The following is a 16,374-nucleotide window of genomic DNA, read 5'->3' on the forward strand; positions in this document are numbered from 1 at the left end:
CCCTCTCTCTCTGCCCCTCCCCCGTTCATGCTCTGTCTCTCTCTGTCCCAAAAAAATAAATAAACGTTAAAAAAAATTAAAAAAAAAAATAAAATAAAAAATAAAAAAATAAAAAGTCTAAATACAGAAGCGACAGTCGTTCATTTATTTAACAATATTCACTGAGCACCCACCATCTGCCAGGCACTGCTCTAGGTGCTGAAATGACTCGGTCCTATCTGCTTTTAAAACAGATCTCCCTGGCTACCGTGTCGACAATGGCTTAGGGAATGGAGAGGCAAAAATAGATGCCTTTGAGATGTGTAACCTTCTAGGACATAAGCCAGACTTATATGTTGATAATGAACCTATAGACAGAATCTTCACAAACTTACACAGGAACACACAGACTATAGTTATTAAGCTATGTAACACAGCAAGATGTAGAAATCAGGGTTCCTAGGAAGAATTCTGAATGGACACTGACTTATAAAACTCAGGCAGAGCCTACCCAAGTCTGGTAGGAGAGATCTTACCATTCACCATCCCATGGTTCCTCGACATAGGGAAACAGAGAACTGCGTGTGTGGACACTTCCAGGTGCCAGTCTAACTGAATCCTCACAAACCACGCTGTGGGAGCAGCATCCCCATCCGACAGATGATGAAATCTGGGCTCGGAGAGTTCTACCACTGTCCCAGGCTCCCACGGGGTGGAGGGTGGGGGGGCGGCGGCGGTGTGTCTGAGATTCACAGGTGAGGCTCTGAGCTCCAGGCGTGCAGGGAGTGAGCCCGTCTTACTGTTAGATCAGTGCCATGGCAGAGCTGTCCCTCCATATACAGTGAAGAAATTACTCTGTAAGGCGTAAGCTCCTTTCTAATACTTCCGTGCTGTTACATAGAAAGAGGACTAAAAGTGTTTATTTATAAATGTTTCTGTTTAAATAAATATGAACAGAAAATAAGTTGTTTATTTCATTATAAATGCTGAACATGAGAAGCCTGCTGAAAGACTCCACCAGGTGGAAGGGGCTTGGGAAAGGCCTTTAAGGGAAGGTGGAAGGAAGCAGATGGGAGATAAGACAGCTGGCAGGTGGAAATGTCTGTTTCTGTGCCCTTTGAGAAGAAGTTCAGACTCAGCTGCTGTCACTGGTTGAGGAATATGACAAGTTCTGGGGGACAGAAGCTCTTACCTGAAGGCTCCCATGCCATGGGAGAAGATGATCAAGGGGTATCCAGAATCCTTTGTCTTAAAGGGGCCATTCCAGCTAACAGGCAGGCGACAAGATCCTGGCAGAGACATGGGCTATAGAATCTCTGGCTGCCCCAGATCTGTATTCCCAAGGGCAGCCTGGGCACAGGCATGCGTGGGGACACATGCCCCTCCTCACTGGAGAACCACCTTTTGCCCCTGAGCAGTCCAGGGCAAACAGTCACCTTTTCTTTCCCCTTTTCTTCCCTAGCAAGCACAAATATAATAGAAAATGGGAAGATAAATGCGACAAGTACTGAACAACCCCTGAGGTGCCAAGGCGGTGGGTAGACTTCTTAATGGTGGGGCCTTTGGGGGAAGTAGATGACTCAGTGTGACTTTCCCCAGAGAGGAGAGCTAAGGAAGAACTGTAAACGAGGAAGTCTGGATTCAAATCCACGACAATCTAACTCTATAACCAAAGCTCTTATGTATATAATCCTCTCCCAGTTCTCCACACTGCAATGGCTGATGCACGCCCCATGACAAAAGGGCTGGAAAATGCAAACTAATGGTACTGTGGGCGCCTAGGGACCTCTCCTAGAAACATAACCAAGAAGCTGGGAAAGCATCTGGGCGGGGCGGGGAAGCCAGCCCTTACCCACAGCCAGGTTGAACAGCAAACCCCCCCAGCGCTTATTAAACCGCAGGTAATCGGCCAGGCCAGTGCAATACTCATAGCGGGGGATCCACAGGGGCTGCTCCGTGATCTCCTCTGACTCCTGGCAGGGATAGAAGAGTCGAAAGAAGCTCCCCTGTAGGAAAGAAGAGAGCAACTGCTCAGAGCAAGAAGCCTGACTCTGCTAGACTTCCCATCAGACACACTCAGAGGGTATCTGAGGTGCCAGCGGGGCAGGGCACCAAAATGGGGAACTTAAGCTCTAATTCATATACCTGAATTTCGCACCCAGAAAATCCAGAAAGGAGCAAATTTATTTTTAGCGTACATGTAAGGCTTACGTGATTTCAAATAGCTGACTAAACTTTGAATGACATCTGGGAGCACCAAAATATTTTCAGTGCTTGGATCAGAAAGATTTCAATTCTGGCCCTGAGCCCAGGCCTGGAGGAGCCCCAGGAGTGAGATTAGCCCTCGTGCTGGATGGGGTGGGGGTGGGGGGGCATCACCCAGGGCAGTTCTCTGGAAGCGGCAGCACACTCATTTTACACAGGAGTAGGTGAGGGCTTAACAGGAAGTACGTGCCTCTCTCAAGAGAGAGGGGGAGTCTAAGGGCCAGCAGAGAAGCACCTAGGAACTGTTGGAGGGAAAGTCTGGAACCAAAGCAGGAGGGAAAATGGATGAAGGCAGGAGAGGAGAGAGAGGAGCGTGTCTTCCAACCCAGGTCAGGGAGTCAAAGGCCAACAGCACATGGCCCACGGCTCCTCCTCCCATACCTTCAGATTAGCAGGAGACTGAAGACCTTCCCAGCATCAGGCATCTGCTCTAAAGATAAGGCCGCAAGCCCGAGAGCTGCCCTTGGAGCCAGAGCCCGCACCCCCTTTCCTCCTAGCTGGCAAAAGAACCCATCTCTGGCTACCGAGAGGTTTCTAACTAGAGAGACGAAGACAAAGGTCAGGGAAGACAGACTTGGGGGCTCTATCACCAAATCCAGACCAGCTCTCTGTTTCTTCGGAATGGCTATTAAGTCATGGTGCAGGAAAAAGCAGCAGGGGTGTGTGCGGACAGAGCCGGAGACGCTTACCTGGAGACTCTGACCTTCCATCACATCCCCGCAGCCTACGAGGTGGGGTCCTGTGACAGGGGGAAAGCCCACGGACTGGTTGACCCCCATTTCATCACCAGCTGAGACAAACAACGACCTGGGCAGCGCTGAACTTGATGGCTGAGGGTGGAACATAGAAGAGCCTCTTGCTGGTTTCCTCTTAGCTTCCTGTTGATTCTATGTGTCATCTGCCACCCGTGTCCACTGCTCCTTATCACCCCATCTCCTTGTCAGGGACTCGTTCAGTCTTCCACACCAACCACTGTGCTACCCTGACTTTGTCAAGGTTTAAGGGCTGCTTTGTTGTTGGGGGCAGGGTGAAGAGATGGTTGCGGAAAGGAAAGAGAGCTTCCACGCTTCTCAAAACCCACTGCCCAGTGCTCACTCAGCACCTACTATGTGCCCAGCACAGCAGTAACTTCTACGTAGAATGTAACCCAGGCTGCGTCCTCATGAGGCTAGGAATGACGACGACTAAGATGTATTATTGGCTCTGTGTCAGCACTGAACTAAGCTCTTTACATACAGTACGTCACTTCATTCTCTCCACAAATCTCTGAGGAAGGGCCTATGAAGACCCCATTTACAGATAAGGAAACTAAGACACAGGGAGGTTGAAGAGCTTTCCCAAGTTATACTGCTTCCAGGCAGCAAACCCAGGTCTGTCTAATGCAGACCCGAGCTCTTAACCCCTACCGATCCTGCTTGTGCGGAGACTCAGTTGCAGGTTTGCAAAAGCACGGACCTACACTACTGACTATGAAGGAGGCACTTAGGCTGGGCCTTGAAGTATGAGCAAGATCTGGAGGCAGGGGAAAGGAAGGAAAGCATTTCTACACAGAGCAAGAAAGGGCAGCGATAGGGGAAGAGTATGATGTGGCAGGAGATCAAACAGGAGCCTTGAACGTGGCAGGTGTGCGTGCTTCGGACTAGCCCACATTCCAGGAGCTCGGCTGCTCCCTAAACAGGAGCTAATGCCATGGCTTCTGTCCCTCTGCAACCTCATCATCACCAGCAACGTCGTCATCATTACACCTATGGAATGCCAGGAATGACACCAAGTGCTTTGCTATGTTACTAATTGAAAAATTGAGATGAGGAAACTGATGAGTTTGCCAGTTAGGTAGATTACCCGAGAACATACAGCTAACAGAGCCAGAATTTGATCATGAGCAGTGTGGCTCTAACAGTGGAGAATATGGTCAAGCTTCTCAACATGCATTCTATCTTGCCCTCCTGTGTGACTTGGGCGGGGGTGCCCGATCAGCCCTTGGTGTCCCCTGGTCGGTATCTGGATGAAAAGTGGGCACATGACATAGTTGGTCCATTCAGAGCAAAGCTCAGGACTTTTGATCCCTGAGGACGGAAAAGCTCTTTCTTGTTTTGAATGAGAGTGATGTGCAGATACAAAGCCTTGGAATGTGGGAGCTGCTTTGCTACTTCAAGGACGAAGCTACCCAAGGAGGATGGATAGCAGAGTTGAGCAAATCGGAGAAACGTGAGTCCTATTTGTGAAGACATTAAGACTCTCTTAATCTTTATCTTAAAATGAGGGGCAGCTCAGTCAGTCAAACGTCCGACTCCTGATTTCGGCTTAGGTCGTGATCTCGTGGTTCGTGAGGTGCGTGACACAGAGCCCGGTGCGGGGCTCTGCACTCACACGTGGAGCCTGCTTGGGATTCTCTCTCTCCTTCTCTCTCTGCCTCCGTCCACCCCCTGCTCACATGAGCTTTCAAGTGCACATGTGCGCACGCTCTCTCTCTCAAAATAAATAAATCAACTTAAAAAAAAAAAAAAGAATCTCACCCTCTGAGGAAGACATGGCTGCAGCTACAGCAGAGCTTTGGAGGCCCTGCTCCTGCTCCTGACTCACCAAGTTGCTCAGGAAGCCGCACTGCAGCCATGGCTTTTAAAGACACCGGGAAGACACCCGTGGAACCAGAGGTGGCGATTCACCAAATGAGAATGACGCTAACCAGCCGCAACATAAAATCTTTGGGGAAGGTATGTGCTGACTTGATCAGAGGCGCAAAGGAAAAGAATCTCAACGTGAAAGGACCAGTTTGGATGTCTACCAAGACCCTGAGAATCACTACAACAAAAACTCCTTGTGGTGAAGGTTCTAAGACTTGGGATCATTTTCAGATGAGGATACACAAACGACTCACTGATTTGCACAGTCCTCCTGAGACTGTTAAGCGGATTACTTCCATCAGTATTGAGCCAGGAGTTGAGGCTGAAGTCACCATTGCAGACGCTTAAATCAACCTCTTTAATAAATTATCAGTTGCTAAAAAGAAAACCTCTAGACTATACATGAAAGGCCTGACCCACTCACTCCTAGATTTTCTAGTTACATGAGTCAGTAAATCCCCTTTTTGTTTAAACTGACTTTAGATTTCTAATGCCTGAACCAAAAGCATCTAAACCGATACACTAAGTTCCAGCCCCAGATTTTTGGTCATTACACTATTCTGTTTTCTTTAAGACACTCTGGGATGGATCAGAAAGTTCAAGTCCTGGGGCACCTGGGTGGCTTAGTCGGTTGGGCAGCTGACTTTGGCTCAGGTCATGATCTCACGGTCCGTGAGGTCGAGCCCCGCATTGGGCTCTGTGCTGACAGCTCAGAGCCTGGAGCCTACTTTGGATTCTGTGTAACCCCCCTCTCTCTGCCCCTTCCCCACTCGTGCTCTGTCTTGCTCTGTCTCTCAAAAATAAGTAAATGTTAAAAAGAAAATTATAAAAAAAAAAAAAAGAAAGTTCAAGTCCAAGCATGTCTAGGCAAGAAGAGACCTTAGAGACCATTCCCATCAATCCTCCCCCACCCTCCCCAGTATATACACGTGCTGCTGATGAAGAAATCAAGGTCCTAAGAGGTTAAGTGAACTGTTGAACATCACAAGTGTAACTATTACTACACACAGATCTCCTGGTTGCCAACTTCCAACTGTCTGGTCCAGTGGAAAACTCAATAACCGATAATCCTAACGTCATTCTATTTACCTTTGGAATATAATAAGTGATTTTCTTTCTACTACTCTGTAGTAGTAGAACCCAGTTCTTTTTATTTACTTATTTTTAAATGTTTACTTTTTTTTTTAACGTTTATTTATTTTTGAGACAGAGAGAGACAGAGCATGAATGGGGGAGGGTCAGAGAGAGGGAGACACAGAATCCGAAACAGGCTCCAGGCTCTGAGCGGTCAGCACAGAGCCCGATGCGGGGCTCGAACTCACGGACCGCGAGATCATGACCTGAGCCGAAGTCGGCCGCTTAACCGACTGAACCACCCAGGCGCCCCCAAATGTTTACTTTTGAGAGAGAGAGTGCGAGTAGGTGAGGGACAGAGAGAGAGAGGGACAGAGACAGAGAATCTAAAGCAGACTCCGTGCTATTTGCAGAGAACTTAACATGAGACTGAACTCCCAAACCGTGAGCTCATGACCTAAACCAAAATCAGAGTCGGACACTCAACCGACTGAGCCACCCAGGCACCCCAGAATCCAATTCTTTTTAAAAAGAAACTGAGCTCCTGATGTAGTTCGTGCACCAGTTAGCCAGAGTGAAACTGAGCATGTGCATGAGCATGTCTCATACCCTGAGCTTTTCCCCTGGTCGTTGAGGGTGTAACCAATGGCGGGCCTCTGCAGGGAAACAGGGCACATGTCACCCACATGACAATGAAGCAGCTCCAAGTTCTAACTGCCATCAAAGAAGGTCAGATAAGAAGATCAGATAGACATAGGAGTTCTGAGAAGAAAACACACTCTGGTAGCTTGCCAGTGGAGGGCGGGAGAAGGTGGTAAAGTTAATTTTCAAGGAGAAGAAAGTGCATGAGCTAAGACACAGAGGTAAGAAAGCACACGAGAAACAGCTAGTCATTAGTGACGGATGCGAGGTGACAAAAGAAACGTGTGACAGATACGGAGGGTAGCAGTCTCTCAAGTGATAGGCTAAAGAGTTGGAATCCACTCTGGAAATGAGGTTGTGGAAATCACCAATATCAAGTCTGAAAGAGCCAAGTTTGAGCCCAGCTCCTTTGCTGCCTAGCTTTCTTACCTCGGGTGGAGCATCTGATCTCACTAAGCCTGATTCCCCATCAGTACAATGAGATGCTACCCATCCTCATAGGGTTGCTAGGGAGGTCAAATGAAATAATTTAAAGCGCCCAGTATAGTATCTGGCTCTTATGAAGTATCCAGGAAATATGTGTTGATTGAGTGAAATGTAGAAACAACGGGATTTGGCAACGGAGTGGATTTGTGGAGGCAAGGGAGAGAGAAGAGCCAAAGATGAGTCAGGTTTCAGGACTGGGTGACCAGAATGATACTAGCTTCTTACGGGAAAAGATGTTGGTCTTTCTGCATATAAAGAACAGTGCTTGGGATTGGAAATCAGGATAAGTGGAGTTAGACTGCTAAACAGATGGGGGAGTACAACTCACTGGTAGTCCTGGAAAGTTTCTGGGGAGGGGGTCATTAAGTTTGGAAATAAATACAAATGAAAGCTAATTGGCCAGAGTGAGGCATACCCAAAAATGAATCTGCATTCCCTGGGCTCACATTAACTGATGTCCAAGGAAGGCGGGGGGGGGGGGGGGGGGAGGGGATGGGAAAATCCAATTTTGCCTACAAGACACCCACACAAAGTATCCAGAGTCATTTCCAATAAATGCCATATAATTTTCCAAGGAAATTAGTCCAGGTGTCTTTAATTTGCTTTGTTTAGCTCATCCAAACAATTCAAGGTGGAACCTGTCTAGAAGCCTCTCTATCCATGCAAACCTATTCCATCCATCAAGGCCCAGAGAAATCCCCGGTTCTCTGTGCTTTCCCAAGTCCTTCCACCTTCCCTCCTCTCAAATCTAAGCACTGTCCACATCCCTCACCTCATAACCAATCACGGGCTGCTTTAGGACAGCTCTTGGATTACTGCCTATTCTAGCAGTTTTCGATCAGTGACTTGCCTATGAACAGTTCAAGTAGAACTTAGTTCAGAGGTTCCTGAACCTATCATCACAATCACCTGGGAAACGTTCAAAAATATAGATTTTAAGGTCCTCGTTCCCAGAGGTCAGTTTTTAAAAGCTGCCCATGTTTCTCATCAGCAAGGTGTGAGAACCTCTGGTCCAGAGGGAACACAGGACTTTTTATTCAGAGATGTATGCATGCAACAAATAGTTACTGAGTGTATACAGTGTTCCAGCCCACCACTGTATATTAATGAAATGATAATGACTAAGATTTCACTTAGTTGAATCCCCATGGCCACCTAGAAGCATGTTCTTGCTGGTTACAAGGCTTAATGTAGCGCCTTGCATATAACTACTCGCAAGAATTAATTTATCCAATGAATCTGATTTAGTTTTTTACACACTTAGGCCTCATTTCTTTGGATATACTAGAGATAAAGGCTGTGTTTTATACTTCTTTGTAGGCCAAACATCTATCATCAGGCTTCCTCTATGTAGTAAGGACCCAATAAATGCCTCTTTATTTGGCTTTGATTTAAACTCCCTCAATTCTTTAATCTGTCTTTTCTACCTAAAAACAAGGCTATATGGTATAGTGTAAAAAAGGCTTTGGCGACCGTCTGAATTCCAATTTTTAATTGGCTGTGATCTTGAGCAAGTTCCTTAAGTTCTAAGCCTCTGATAATTTATCCCATAGGATAGAAATAATAGTACTCATGAAGTTGTTGATGAGAATTAAATGAAATAATGTATATTATAATAATGTATATAAAGCACCTGAAATGTACAAGGCACTAGAACCAGAGATTGTAGCTCTGAGCCTAAGTTCTTTATAAGTAAAATGAAGTCACTTCTAGTTAGATTAAAATAAGGAAGTTGATAATTGCCTATGGCTTGGTACGTTTCAAGTGCCCATAAAAATGTTAAAAATGAATGAATAATGCCATGTCTCTCTTTCGCCATACCCAACCGAGGTCTCTTTCAGAAATTTTTTCTGGGGGCGCCTGGGTGGCGCAGTCGGTTAAGCGTCCGACTTCAGCCAGGTCACGATCTCGCAGTCTGTGAGTTCGAGCCCCGCGTCAGGCTCTGGGCTGATGGCTCAGAGCCTGGAGCCTGTTTCCGATTCTATGTCTCCCTCTCTCTGCCCCTCCCCCGTTCATGCTCTGTCTCTCTCTGTCCCAAATAAATAAACGTTGAAAAAAAAAAAAAAAAAAGAAATTTTTTTCTGGATTAAGCCCTTTGGCAAAATGGATTCTTTCCTCCCAGCTTTTTTGGGTCAGAAACACCCAAGCCCAAACCGCAGTGTACTAAAAAGGCCCACAAGAGCCCAGAAGGAATGGACAGAGCCTACAATGCAGCTGTCCATCTGCTGGGGCCGTTTCCAGTGAGCAGAAATCAACCACCCTTTTGCCAGCTGTGTGGACTTTTCATCACTGGCTATTTCAGGACAGAGTCCACGATAAACACTTCTCTGGGGCTTCCTTTCAGACAAAGCTCTATGGAGACTTAAATCTCCTTAAAGACCTTTGGGCTCTGGAGGAAGTGAGGAAACATCCTGCTCTTAGAGAATGGAGACGCCAAGTGCTCAAGAGGCAGGCTTGAGCAACAAGGGGGCAGAGATAGAAAAGGAGCCAAGATAAGAGGGGTCCAGAGCATTAACAATTATAATAAAAATAACCTCTCTCGCTTGTGGAGGCTTTACGGCTTAAAAAGCCCTTTCACACACATTAGCTTATTGGCTCCACAACACAGCCTCACCCTAAGACCGACAGAGCGATTACCATCTTCACTGTGTCAATGAAGAGCGGAGCCCCAGAGAGATTGCTTGATGTGCCCAAGGTCACACAGCGAGTGAGCTGCCGACGTGGACCAGACCCCGGGTCGGGGGAGTCCAGGGCTCTTCCACTAGGAAGAAGGAATGGCGACACTCCTTCCACTACCATGCAAAACCGGAAAGTGAGGGTAAGAGAGAAAGCACACAGGAGGTGTGGAGCATAAAGAAGCCCAGGTTTCAGGGAGGTCACATGTGTGCTCAGAGAGGGGTCGTGGGGGGGGGGGGGGGGGGGCGGTCCTAGCACCAGAGCTCAGGGTGGGACTCCAGGGCCGTTGGGAGTGAAGGAACAAGATGACAGTGGGAGGGTGAAGAGTGCGGGTGGATACTGGAGGTGTCTGAACAGGAAACAGAAAAGGATGAGGGATTAATGCGGACTTCCTCGGACTGGGACGAGCAGCCCCCAAAACCGGCTGGAGGATGGAAAAGTTGGCTCACATCTCAGTTCAGAACAAGAGCTTTCTCCAATCCAACTTACCCAGTCAAGTTGACCCCTCAGAAGTAGCCCAGAAGGTCAACTGACGGGAACTAAAAACTACTCTGGAGCTCGTAGCCCTTTGGTAGTTGTAGTTTCCAGAACTCACCACTGGCGCTTTAAAGCGTTCCCCGCTTCTCTGTCCGGAACTACAACTCCCGAGGTGCACCGCGCGAGATTGTGCATTACGACTCTAGAACTACAATCCCCAGAGTTCTATGCAGCCCCCCGCCTCGTTGGATGAAACCTTCCAAGGTCCGGGATGCGGTCCGATTCCTCCCCCTGGTGGTCTGAGGCGTCGCCACCACGATTACAAGACCCGCGCGGAGAGTTACTGCTTGTAGTCCCGGTTAGTAACCCTCCGCCTGACCATTCCTCAAATAATTCCCGGGCGTGCCTAGAAATTGCAATGGCTTCCGTTTTATTCTCAAGGAAGGAGGGGGGAGGAGAGGGGTCGGAGCTTTTTTTCGTTCTTTCCCCCCTCCCCTCAATTCTGTTTCCCGTGAGAGTATGAGACTGCTCATTCAAATTAAGTGCACATTGGCTCCAAATCCATAACCTGTTGACAATTGTGATTTTTCCATTGTCCTCCAGAAACTCACTGACATGGAACAGGGGCGAACCTGAGTGATCACGGATACTCCCCACCCCCAGCCCAGCCCTTCCATCCGTCATCGCTTTGCTGCTCTTGTGCTGGCTCTTAGGGACACACTGGTGAATAAGATACTGTCCCTAGCCTCCAGTGAAATCACAGTCTAGTGGAAGAGTCTGACAAATCAATTACAACACCGCGATATGGGCTCTGATGGGGGACACAATGGGGGGTGTGGGAACCCCGAAAGGGGCACCTGCCCAGGCTTGGAGGAAATGGGATGGTGTCAGCAAGGCTTCTTAAAGATCTATGGTAAAATTAAGAACTGAGGGAACAGGACTTAGCCAGGAGCACAGGGATTGTGAAGAATGTTTTACACTCAGTAACACAAGAGTGTGAGGGATGCCACATCCTTCAGTCTTGTAAACTTCTGTAAGATATTTGGATCATTCAAGCAACTTTAAAAGCTTTCAACGGCTTCAGACTACTTACTGAACGAGGTCCCAGCTTCTTAGCTTTGATGCAGGCAGGCAGGGTCTGAAGACCTCAAGAGGGTCCCGCAGGACTAGCCAAGAGGATCCTTGGCTCCATGCAGAATGGAAATCAACCTCCAGCCAGCAGGAGGTAAAAGCAGTTGATTGAAGATACAGGAAGAACAGATACAGACAGAGCATCTGGGAGACTCGGAAAGGAAAGGAGCATCAGTCTTGTCTTTGCTTGGGGTCTGGGGGATTTATCGACAATTGTGGTCTGATGCCCGTGTCCTCTCAGACCTCTAAGAACTGGTCAGAAAAAGGACAGGGTCCAGATGTCCATCCTAAGTCACTCAGTCCTTAGAGCCAGGGGTCTTGGCGTCAAGATGCCTAGTGCCAGTGGTCTGAAATATGCACATGATGGCTTTTCCAGTAGTGCCTTAGGTATTATCTTTTGTGCTAGAAGACTCCAAAGATATCTTTACCTCTTTGTCCCTGCAAGGAGGACATACACTAAGGCATGTGCAGGGCAGGGGTACCGGTCCCAGCAAGAATAGAAGCCCAAAAGAGGCAAAATTAAAAAACAGCTTTTTGTCTCAAGGGGTCCCTTCGGTTTCCCTGTCTCAGCTTGGCATTGGAGATCCTCCCCGACCTGGCTCCCCACCACTTCCCCAGAAGTGTTGCCCATGCTTCTCTGGCAGGGCTCTCCTCTCTTCTGCTCTGCCTCCCGCTATGTGCTGTGTGCACCCCCTCACCATTCTTCAGATGTCCCAGGCTTTTGTTGTTACCTCCACACTTCAAGTTGTGCTCTTCCCTCCACTGGGTGCTTCCCCGTCTGGTGGCTTGTCTAATCCTGTTCTTTTAATGGTCTGCTAGGTTCTCCACCCCACGAAGCTTCCCTGATCCCTCTAGCCCCAAAGGACCTCTGCCCATTCTCAGTTGCTGGGACATTCGTGTGCGCCTCTCATTTGGGGGCTTACCTCACACTGCCTGGTGCCATCTCCTAGGTGGGAGGTCTTAACGCTCCAAGAAATTGTGAGCTCTCTGAGGTCAGGTGCTGAGTCCTACAGGCGACCCTCCCCGCTCCCCACCCCCCTCCCCCCCCCCCCCCCCCCCCCCCCCCCCCGGCTCCCATCTCACATACCCTCTAGTCACCAGGGTCCAGAGTCCCTTTCAATTCTTCTATTCAGAGGCTCACCTCTGCTCCTGACACACTGTCGCCACCACCATCCTTCCAGGAGCCAAGATAAACTCATCAGGAAAGAGTAATGGTAGTCTTGCACCGTGGTAATTAAGCCCTGGATTTAATTAAAGCTGTGGTTGGTGGCACTGACAGCAGAGTATTGAAAGCTTAGTGTAGATCCGAGAATGCTCTCTTTGGCATTAATCAGTGCTCTTCAGCTGGCCCAGCACAGCCATGACTAACCAGAGTCCCTAATCATGAGAGGGGCAGCTCACACCTCCTATGTCTCCTACTCCCAGACCAGGCCACGGAGGGTGTATTTGCTGGGCAACTGACTTTTAGACTTCCCAGGGACAGGGACGTCACAGCCTCCTTTACCTCTTTGGTCACTGTTAGGAAGATCGGTCTTGGGCCCAAACTCCTGTTGCAAAATAAAATACTTGAGTTCCGTTGCACTTCCTTCCAACCTTGTCTTTTCGGGGGTAAACAACCCAAATGCTTTAAGTTTTTAGCAAGCATTTGACTTTCTAGGCTTTTATCCTAGATCCTGTCCTCCAACGGCTCACGTTTTCCTTCCAGCTGGCCACCATCCCACTCTAGCCTTCTCCTTGTTGCTAAGTTACTAAACTGATATTTAGGTGACTAGTTTGGATTTCCTGCCCCCCTCCCCCGCTGAAGTTGTTGGACAACACTTTTTAAAATCAAACTATAATATGTATACAATAAAGTGCGTAAAGCGCACTAATACTAAGGGTCCAGCTTAATTTTTTTTTTTTTTTTAAAGTGGCGTAACCATCACTTAGTTTGAAATGTGGAACATTTCCAATACCCTGAATGGTTGCCTCATGTCCCTTCCCAGTTTATAACCACTTATCCCCCAAAGGGAACCACTATTTTTCTTTCTATCTTCGTCAGCTAGTTTGGGGTGAGCAACATTTTGTAACTTTTGACAATGATATTCTTTTTTCAGTTTGTTTATATATTTTGAGAGAGAGAGAGAGAGAGGCAGAGAGAGAGGGAAAGAGTGAATCCCAAGCAGGCTCCATGCTGTCAGTGCACAGCCCAATGCGGGGCTTGAACCCACAAACTGTGAGAAATGACCTGAGCTGAAATCGAGTTGGATCCTTAACTGACTGAGCCACCCACCCAGGCACCCTGACAGTGATATTTTATGCTCAATGATCCATCATTGGATGATACCTGTGTTAATGCCATTGCGGTCAAAGACCACCAGAAACACACCTGTAATTGAATAAATTGGATACTCCTTGCAATGAGAGAGAGAATACATGAAAAGGAACTGTGGGCCATCTCAGAAAGAGGGGTATCAGGAAAGACTTAGAATCGGGACTTCTGTTAGATGATTTCAAGGAGGCTTGAAGGAAGGAGGGTTTGCTCTGGATTGGATGCTGTCCGAAAGTAGGGGTAATTCTATGACCAGGGATCTTAATTTTATCTAGAAGGAGGGGAAGAGTTCAGTAAGGTAAAAGCTGTCATTAGTAAGAAGCAATAGTCCCTTTTATTAGCCAGAATAGGGGGATGGTTGGTGTTTTTTGTGGCTTGGACAATGTCCATATTTTGTTCAGACATGAGTATGGAGTGGTCCTGTTTGTATCTTAGTCCCTCATGGACACAGAGTGGCCTTGTCTGATATTGACATTGTATGAAATTGTTTCTGTTCAGCTTAGGTACACCAAGGCTCAAGGGTGAGTCCCAGGCCAGCTCCTGGAGGTCAGGGTCTGCTTTGCTCTTTCTTATATACCAACGTATGTCGATGTCTGCTCTGGTCTGGGTAAATAGAAATTACTTGCCTTTGTGTCCTTGGGGACCTCATGGCTGGTCAGGAAAACGGACAAGAGAACAAATATACACTGTTGGAAGGCACAGGGTCTGGGCCCTGGAGATAGGCTACAAACTTTAAATCTCAGATCTACCACTTACTAACTGAGATCTTCGGCAAAGACCGTTTTTAGGCCTCAGTTTCCTCATCTATAACAGGGACAACAATAGCATCTACATTATAGAATTGATGCCAGGATCAAACGAGCTAATCCACAGATCACTGGTTACTTAAATAGCTTGGATCTGCTAGGGGACAGAGGTGGATGCAGGTTTTGTGGGGCTTGAAGCTTAGAGAATTCGAGGAGACCCTCTTTGAAAAGAATTTTAAATATCTTACTTTTTCAAAATTTGGTTTTTTTTTTTAATGTTTATTTATTTTTGAGAGAAAGAGAAAGACAGAACACGAATGGGAGTGGGACAGAGAGAGACGGAGACACAGAATCCGAAGCAGGCTCCAGGTTCTGAGCTGTCAGCACAGAGCCTGACGTGGGGATCGAACTTACAAACTGTGGGATCATGACCTGAGCCAAAGTCAGACACTCAACCGACTAAGCCACCCAGGCACCCCACTTTTTCAAAATTTATAAAACATGTGACCATATGAACACATTGTAGATAACCCTCCTAGGGCCTTGGACAGGACTCTGAAGCTTAAACCTTGTTAGCTTCTCTATAACTCTGACCTTGGGAAGAGGCAAGATTATGCAATATCTTCAATCTTTTCAAATCACTGCTTTCAAACCAGCTCTCCCCAAATACCCTTGTCCTGGCTGAAACCCGCTCGAGTACTCTTAGCTCTTTCTTGTGTCAGAGCCTGGAAGTTCATGGGCTCGTGTTGGAGGAATGGACTTGGGTCCTGCTCTGAATGTAGCTGTGCCTACTATTTTCAGCCCTGGGCCCCAGCTGGAGTCCGGATGAATCCAGCTAGGTCTTTAATGTCCTGTTAACAGACAGAGTACACACTTAATAAAGAATTGTAACTGTCCTTCTCTATTATTGTTAATATAATAATTCTTCTAGTCAAAAAAATACATTGAGTATCTAGTATGTCGCAGGCACTGTGCTCAACCCTGGAGATCAAGCGGTGAATCGAGAAATTAATACCCTACCCACATGGTGCTTTCATTCTGGTGGAGAGAGACAGTTAACACACATATAACCAAGATAATCACATGCTATGTTAAGTGCTCTACAGGAAACAGACAGGATGCTTTGACGGAGATCAACAGGAAGGATTCTATGAACAGCTGGCATTTGTGCTGAGCTCAACCATACCTACCGTTTCTTGATTGTCTACTACGTGTCAGACATGTTGTTAGGAACTTTCCAATACTTTATGTCATTTAATCCCCCTGGGAAGTATATCATAGTCTTTCTTTTTTTTTATTATTTTTTAAAATTTACATCCAAATTACTTAGCATATAGTGCAACAATGATTTTAGGAAGAGATTCCTTAGTGCCCCTTCCCCATTGAGCCCATCCCCCCTCCCACAGCCCCTCCAGTAACCCTCAGTTTGTTCTCCATATTTATGAGTCTCTTCTGTTTTGTCCCCCTCCCCCCGTTTTTATATTCTTTCTGTTTCCCTTCCCTTATGTTCATCTGTTTTGCCTCTTAAAGCCCTCATATGAGTGAAGCCCTATGATTTTTGTCTTTCTCTGACTAATTTCACTTCGCATAATACCCCCCAGGTCCATCCATGTAGTTGCAAATGGCAAGATTTCATTCTGATTGCCGAGTAATACTCCATTGTATATATATCCCACATCTTCTTTATCCATCCATCCATCGATGGACGTTTGGGCTCTTTCCATACTTTGGCTATTGTTGATAGCGCTGCTATAAACACAGGGGTGCATGTGTCCCTTCGAAACAGCACACCCGTATCCCGTGGATAAATGCCTCGTGGTGCAATTGCTGGGTCGTAGGGTAGTTCTCTTTTCAGTTTTTTGAGGAACCTCCATACTACCATAGTCTTTCTATTTTTCAGACAAGAAAACAGAAACTCAAAGAGGTAATAGCAGTGTTAATATCTGCCTCATCTCCCCTCATC

The 16,374-nt window shown here is 47.1% G+C and overlaps 1 protein-coding gene and 1 pseudogene across 4 annotated transcripts in view; one reads left to right on the plus strand and one right to left on the minus strand.

Moving 5' to 3' along the window:
- Positions 1-16,374, minus strand: part of PAFAH2 (platelet activating factor acetylhydrolase 2) — an 86,958-nt gene that overhangs the window by 56,557 nt on the left and 14,027 nt on the right. For 3 of the 4 annotated variants that reach the window (XM_086716101.1, XM_025912325.2, XM_025912324.2), the window contains exons 3-5: positions 2,934-3,074; positions 1,832-1,985; positions 1,172-1,268 (exon numbers count right to left, since the gene is read on the minus strand). In XM_086716101.1, coding sequence (XP_086572227.1) covers positions 1,172-1,268; positions 1,832-1,985; positions 2,934-3,023 — 341 coding nt within the window. In that variant the 5' untranslated portion in view covers positions 3,024-3,074. Of the gene's footprint in view, positions 1-1,171; positions 1,269-1,831; positions 1,986-2,933; positions 3,075-10,235; positions 10,348-16,374 lie in introns of those variants that run through there. The other variant, XM_086716100.1, reaches the window with a different exon arrangement.
- LOC112871901 (small ribosomal subunit protein uS10 pseudogene) lies at positions 4,831-5,235 on the plus strand (annotated as a pseudogene).

Source organism: Puma concolor, chromosome C1, assembly GCF_028749965.1.
Source record: "Puma concolor isolate L17-30 chromosome C1, mPumCon1.1.hap2, whole genome shotgun sequence".
Lineage (NCBI taxonomy): Eukaryota > Metazoa > Chordata > Mammalia > Carnivora > Felidae > Puma > Puma concolor.